Source organism: Lynx canadensis, chromosome C2 (assembly GCF_007474595.2).
Source record: "Lynx canadensis isolate LIC74 chromosome C2, mLynCan4.pri.v2, whole genome shotgun sequence".
NCBI lineage: Eukaryota > Metazoa > Chordata > Mammalia > Carnivora > Felidae > Lynx > Lynx canadensis.
This window is the reverse complement of record NC_044311.2, coordinates 14,897,528-14,904,570: the sequence shown is the minus strand read 5'-3', so window position 1 is coordinate 14,904,570 and position 7,043 is coordinate 14,897,528. Positions and strand designations below refer to the sequence as shown.

General features: G+C 51.7%; 1 protein-coding gene across 2 annotated transcripts; it reads right to left on the bottom strand.

The window, feature by feature from the left end:
• Nucleotides 1-274: 274 nt before the first annotated feature.
• EOMES (eomesodermin) lies at nt 275-6,546 on the bottom strand. 2 transcript variants are annotated; one of them, XM_030330122.1, is made up of 6 exons: nt 5,614-6,546; nt 4,456-4,610; nt 3,658-3,779; nt 3,052-3,210; nt 2,905-2,966; nt 275-2,140 (listed from the first exon to the last, which is right to left on the bottom strand). In XM_030330122.1, exons 1-6 carry the CDS (start codon nt 6,516-6,518, stop codon nt 1,402-1,404), a joined length of 2,142 nt encoding a protein of 713 aa, XP_030185982.1. In that variant the 5' UTR covers nt 6,519-6,546; the 3' UTR covers nt 275-1,401. The 2 variants fall into 2 exon arrangements, with proteins under 2 accessions (XP_030185982.1, XP_030185983.1); XM_030330123.1 differs by having other exon boundaries at nt 275-2,083.
• Between the last annotated feature and the right edge of the window lie 497 nt (nt 6,547-7,043).

The following is a 7,043-nucleotide window of genomic DNA, read 5'->3' as shown; positions in this document are numbered from 1 at the left end:
TCCTCCCCACCCCCACGGGCCCAATACCCATTGTCCAGACTTCCCAGTGGGGCGAGGAAATAACCCCATTCATCTTCAAGAAAAAAAAAAAAAAAGATAAACAAAAGCAATCCCACCCCCTCATGACTACTGTGTCCACTTACAGATTCTAGAACATGGGGGTGGGGCTGGGGGAGGTAGGGAGGGGAACAGTGTTCATGCTGGAGAAGAGTGGAGGAAGAAGCAAAATAAGGTCTTTAGAACAAAAAGTAGAACTGTACAGAAGACGGAGCTATGCCGGTTCCCTTAATGAACCACATTTATTAAAAATGACTAAGACTGTACATAAAAATCCAAGATCTCTAAAAAGCCTATAGGAGCTGTGGCATCAGGTTTTAGTTTCTTCACATTACCGAGTTGGGGTAGGGGGATGGCAAGAGGGTGAAATAGTTTTCCTTAAACACGTTTCAAGTTAGTACAGAGTAGCTGGATACATTCTTAACTATCTAAGAAGTAAACAGAATATTCCCAAACATCAGGGATGATGAGAGAACCAATCCCCCTGCCCCTGCAACTGTTGTCAGGTGATCTGGAAATTCTTTACAAAGCCAAAGCACCAATGTTACATAATCTCAGACACGTATGTAGACTATTTGTACAATATATCCCACATTATTCTACGGTGTATCTAAGCACACACAAAATTGTACACTTTAAAATTCTCTCTTTTTTTTCTTTTTTGGCGACTCCCTCTTGCCTGCCCTCTCCTGAGTCCTACTGGCCACCCCGGCACGCAGCAGAGGCCTGGCAAGTGAGGCGATCCTGAACTAGGGCAAACATGGCTTGTTTCCAAAGCCTAGGAGGAATCCAAGTCAGGTAAAACCAGCACCTTCAGGAAAGTTTTTCTCACCTCCTAGGCCTAGCATCTTTTGTCCCCAGCAGAAAGTAACAGCAAAAAGTCCCTTGTTGAAGCTTAAGGCCCAGCCCTTTTCTTCCAGAAGCAAAACATCTTACCACTCTGGGATTCTCTTTGCTTACAGATTCGCAAATAGAAATGAGAACCGAGGCTTTCAACTCGTCGGATAGCGCTCAGCACTCAATCTTCACAGCCCGATTCTCTGAATGTTTAGTGCCTCCAATAAATAGATCCAGAACCTCAAATAACCTTGGAATTTTAAAACACTTTAAAGTCCTTCCTTAATTTTATTTAAAAAAAGAAACAAAAAATTGCCAGGCTTGTTTCAGTTACCTGCAGCAATCAAAAAGCTTTGGCACCTTCTTTTAGAGGATTGCACAAAACAGGATGCATCATGGTGGAATGCAAACGTCTTTTTGGCAAACCTAGGCAAAGAAGACAACAAAAAACACCACCAAGTCCATCTGCAAAAAGTTAGCTCATTTTTACGAAGTTGAAGTAACTCTTTAGGGAGTGGTGTAAAAAGCATAATACCCCCCCATGCCTTTTGAGGTGTCTTTGCTGTACTCTTCGGTGTTAATGTCCTCACACTTTATGGAGGGAGAATTTTCATTGCTAGAGGTGCTAGGAGACAGCCGCCTTCGCTTACAAGCACTGGTGTATACCCCAGAATCATTGGAATCGAGAGACTTGATGGAAGGGGGTGTCTCTATCCAGGAAGAGCTAATTTCTTCTTTGACTTTCTCCTTGGAGAGCTGATCTTCGGAGAACACAGGGGGGCTGGTTCTGGAGGTCCATGGGAGTCCAGTGGCCATCTTCCTCTGGTAAGAACCTCGACCTCCCCACCCTGCCATGGCAGGGAAGGTTGGGTCAGGGTAATACCCCAGGGCGTGGGACGTCTGGAGGGGCAAGGATTTAATACCATATGGGAGCAAGGTGCTGGAAGTATATTCAGACTCATAGGAACCGATGTCTAGTTTGTTGGTCCCAGGTTGCTGGACAGGCGTGACAAGCCACCGCTGGGGAGGGTTGGCCACCTCTTCGCTCTGTTGGGGTGAAAGGAGGCCGTTGGTCTGTGGCACGGTTCTCTCGCCATTATAATATCGGGCTTGAGGTAAAGTGTTGACAAAGGGCTCCGGGAAGAAGGACTGAACGCCGTACCGACCTCCAGGGACAATCTGATGGGATCTAGGAGAATCCGTGGGAGATGGAGTTAACCTGTCATTTTCGGAAGCGGTGTACATGCTACAATATAAAGAGAAACACTTAAAAAAAAAAAACCCTAATGTTGCCCCAAATAACCACCTCCCAGAAATCAAAAAGGCTCACTTAGTGGGTTGCACTGGAAGCACTGGTCTGCTGGAGTGGAGGGACGGAGGTAGGAGGCACATTGGCCCGTTTCCGCTGGACTCTTGGCTCATGGGGAAAAAGTTTCCTCCCAAGCATTTAAGGACTGAAACTATAGAGAATCCACCTTTCTAAGTGCTGGGAGTTAAAGAAGGTGCAACTCTCCTTCGTCAATGTCAGGGGAGGGGCGCTGGTTGTGGTGTTAGAAATTCCAAATTTAAAAAGTATTGTGGGGTCTTGCTGTTTAAGGTGAAAATTACATCCTCTTGGTTTTCAGTTTTTCTTATGTAAAATGATCATAATAATAATAATAATAAAAGAAGGGGAGTAATAATACCTGTTCCTTAGAGGATAAAAAAAAAAGTTGGCTCACATGAAAAGGAAGGTATATAAATGCAGATTATGAAAATTTCAAATCTCCACTCAAGTGTTAAAAAAAAAAAGCTCCTCATTTTTCAGCCCTTAACCTTCCTTTAGAAATTAACAAAACCCTTCTGTGAAAATTCTAAAGCAAGATTAGCTGAGGGAAAACTATGCAAAAAATAAAAATAGATAAAAATCCCAAAGATGAAAGCTCTTCCTAGAATGTTCTCTGAAAGTGTCTGGTTATGTATATCCTGTTCAAAGGTGACCATGCAAATATGAACAAAAGTTGCACTTACGAATCATAGTTGTCCCTGAAGCCTTTTGCAAAGGGGTTATGGTCAATCTTTAGTTGAGTTATCTAGATAGGGGAGAAAAATAGTCGTTGAGTGCGTTATCACACCGGACCTGGCTGTAGAGGTTCTTGGGACAGTGGGGACACTCACGTCAGTGTTCTGGTAGGCAGTCACTGCAATGAACTGTGTTTCCGAGAAGGTAAAGGTCTGAGTCTTTGAGGGCTCATTCAAGTCCTCCACACCATCCTCTGTAACTTCAACAATGTGCAGCCGGGGTTGGTACTTGTGTAAAGACTGTAAGACTATCATCTGGAAATGGTATAGAAAAAGTGTCGCCAAATCCCAGAAGTCTCTTAGAGGCTCAGCAAAAGTAAATCTTGACAAACTACACAGTTTTGCGATGGGACTCCCGCTTGCTCCCCACGACCGCGACATTTTTCTATTGTCATTTTTCAGATCTTATCCTTGCTGCTTTTGAAACCTAAAAACACAGCCCGGCATGCATATTTGATAAACACTCTTTCCTCTTAGTTTATGAAGTCCCCCAAAGCTTTTAGTATTTCTTTTCCTAACGGTCAATTCACTGTTACTGACATCTAGTGAAAATGAGAAAGGTCAAAAGAAAAAAAAAAAAAGGTTAGAAATAGGCGAGCAAACAGGGAACAAGTGCACATATTACAAATACAGTGAAGGGTACGGAAACTCATTAGGAAAGGGATCTATCGCCAGAAGACAACCCATCCTCTGTCACTCTACCTGGGTGTTGTTGTTGTTTGCGCCTTTGTTATTGGTGAGTTTTAATTTCCCAAAAGAAATCTCCTGTCTCATCCAGTGGGAACCAGTATTAGGAGACTCTGGGTGAACATACATTTTGTTGCCTAAGAGAAAATGAAACAAAACACAAAACCCAAGCATACAGGGCTGATTACAAATGGACACACGGGGAGGGATGTCTGTTACCTCTGGGCAACATTTAAGAGCTACTCTTCCAGCCTAGTTTTCCCTGTGCTAGCTCTCCAGCTAGACTCCACCCACAGCCCACCCAGGGCGCCTGTGCCTCCAGACTTCCCTGGACAAGGCAGTCATCTAATGCTAGCTCAAAATATAAAAATAGAACCACCAGGAGGTGTCTCTTGAAGGTCATTTTGGGGCCTTCTAAAGATGGAAGGGCAACGTCTGATGGAAAGTGGCTGGGTTTTCATGGGTGGATTCGACCTTGGCAAGGCTTTCTCAAGGCTTCGAAGACTGGAGCCCTTGCCCCGACCCCACCCCCACCCCGGGACGGAGGGTGGGGGGTAGGGGAGATTTAGTAGGAATTGGTAGGGGAGGGGCGGAAGGAGTAGGGTACGGTAAAAGTACCACAAAGTTTATATTGACAGGCAAGAAATCGTGGCTTGGCAATTCTCTCCCTCTCTCCAGATTCAAACAATATAAAGAAACTCATACTAACACCTCTGCAGATCAGGGGGAAGTACTCGATTTAAATGGGAGTTATCTGAGTCCAGGGTCCCCCGCTGGCCCGCTCCTCCCTGCCCGGGCCTCCTCTCTCCTCACCCTGCATGTTATTGTCCGCTTTGCCACAGGTTACCCACTTGCCCCCCTGGAATCGCCAGTGATTGGGGTCCGCCAGCACCACCTCTACGAACACGTTGTAGTGGGCAGTGGGATTGAGTCCGTTTATGTTGAAGCTCAAGAAAGGAAACATTCGCCTGTGCAAGGGAATAGAACCAGGGAAAACAATTTACATTCGGACGCCCGGCAGCAGGCCCATTCTAGGCCGGGTTTGCGGCCACCTGGGGATAGGTCGGAGCAGGACATTCAGAAGTCTACAGAAAGAACAGAAAACCGCCACATAACGTGGCCCTTATTCTGCAAAATATTTCTGACTTGGCAACTCTTGGAACATCTCTTTTCGGAGACAATCGACCCCAAAGTCAGTATTTCCCCAGTTCCCTCTCTCCCCACTCAAGTCCTTAATTTTTCTTCCAGGATGTGAAAAACTCTTTCATTTTTCTACGTACGAGTACCAGAGAACGACAGTCAGTTGTTCGTCTTAAAATTTTTGCAATTTTACTCGTCAGGCTCCAAGTTCCGCTTGAGCGCCCCTCTCCCAGCACCCACGCCTCGCTTTCCCCGTTAGTACCCACTATTAGCAGTTGGAAGTGTATCAGAACTTTCTCGCGCCCGGAACCCCACCAGGTCTGGCTCCAGGGCCTGCCTAACCAACCACCCCGACCAACCCACCCTCCAACGCCCATCTCCTCCAGGCGCCCCACGGCCACTGTGGCGCCTAAACTGCGGGAGCCCATCTACTGCGCTCAGGCAGCCAACCCCTGCTCCTTTTCCCCCTCCGCGGCTCTTCGCCGGTATGCAGGGAACAGCTAGTAAATCCAGCTTTGTGGACAAGCCCCAATTTCCATTTCCGCCTCCTTCTCGCCAGTCCAGGTGAGAGTGACCGGAGGGGAGGGGAAGGGAGGGGTGTGTGGGGGGGGGGAAGGTGGGTGGGGGGAACAGCTGTAACGTTAGCACCCACCGCACACAAGGCGGTGCGCAGACCCGCAGGGACCCCGGCTTGGAGATGCGCGCGGAAAAACACTCTTCCAAGCCAAGCGCGGAACGAACGGGCACGGCTCCCTCACCCCCCAGCCTTCCCCAGGACCACACAGTCACTCACTTGTCATTCACCTCGGGGCCCCTCGGCGCTGCGCTCACCTGCCCTGTTTCGTAATGATCATCTCGGTTTGGTGGCGGTGGAACTTGAGCCACAGAGGCCGGTTGCACAGGTAGACGTGGGCACGGAAGCCGGAACCAGGAACCCCCAACCCCCCCAGTCCTCCGCAGGAACCCGCAGCTGCCGCCCCAGGGTACGGCCCATAGAGCGGAGCCCCCTGGCTGTACTGATAGGCGCCCGGGCCGCCTGCCCCGCCGCCGCCGCCGCCGCCGCCGCCGCCGCCGCCGCCGCCCGCGCCACTACTCGCCCCGGCTCCCGGGCCGAACTGCGCCCTCCCAGGTGGGCACACAGCCGCGGGGAAGCCGCCGGGGGGCAGCATGGAGCCGTAGGGGTAGCGCGCCCCGTTGGGAGCAGGGTACACAGATCCGTGGGGCGCCCCGGCCGCCGCCTGGTAGGGGAAGAGCGAGCAGGGCGCGGCCAGTTCGGAGCCCTGAGGCCCGGGGGACTGGAGGTAGTAGCGCTCCGAGCTCAGGCTGTCCATGGAGTAGCGCGCGGTGGCGGCGGCGGCGGCGGCGGCCGCGGCGGCGGCGGCGGCGGCAGAGGGCAGCTCTTCCTCCCCGCAGGGGGAGCCCTTGCGGCCGTCCGGGGGCCCGGGCTTGGCCACTGCCGCGGCGCTGGCGAAGGCGTCCCCGGCGTCGGCGTCACTGAGCATGGCCGCGGGGGCCCCCGCGCTGGCTGCTGTGGGTTCCCCGCTCCCAGTCTCGCACGAGAGGCTGCCAGGGAACTTCTTGGGCGCTTTGTCTAAGTCCAGCCTCTGAGGCGAGGGGGCCGCGCCAGGGAGGTGGCCTGCGCTCCCGCTGCCTCCGCCTCTCGCGCTCTCTAGCGGGTAGAAGTGAGCGCCGGGCAGGTTCACCGTGCTCACCAAGAGCTGCTCCCCTAACTGCATGCTTTGCAAAGCGCAGACGGCAGCTGGCTGCTTCCTCTCCTCCCGCGGCCTTAATATAAAGGCAGGATGGGGGAGCCAGCGCCCTCTTCCGAGGGGAAGGTAACTTCCCCTTCCTCCGGTGCCGGGGCTACCCACCTGGCTGCACGCGGGCGGCTAAGGCAGGCGCGCACTCGCGCGCCCCGACCCCAGCGTGCTTGCCGCCAGGAAAACTCGCTGAGTTTGAAGGCAGGAGGTGGCAATTGACCGAAAAGCACTCTCCTTTTCCTTCTCTGTCCTCCTTGCCTCTCGGGATCCCCGTCCGCCTCCTCACTCACACCCAGGAAGAAGAGGACTAAGATCTCTGCCCCATCCACCCACCAGCGCTGTCCTTTCTGCCCTTCTCGACTGCCCAACTGTCGGTCAAGTTGACCACTTGGAAACTTGCAGGCTGTCATTGGCTGCTTTATATACGTGAGGCCAGGGAGGGGCTTCGCTGCCCCACGGCCCAGGACCCTCCTATTGGCTGATGGAGGTGACACTAATTCA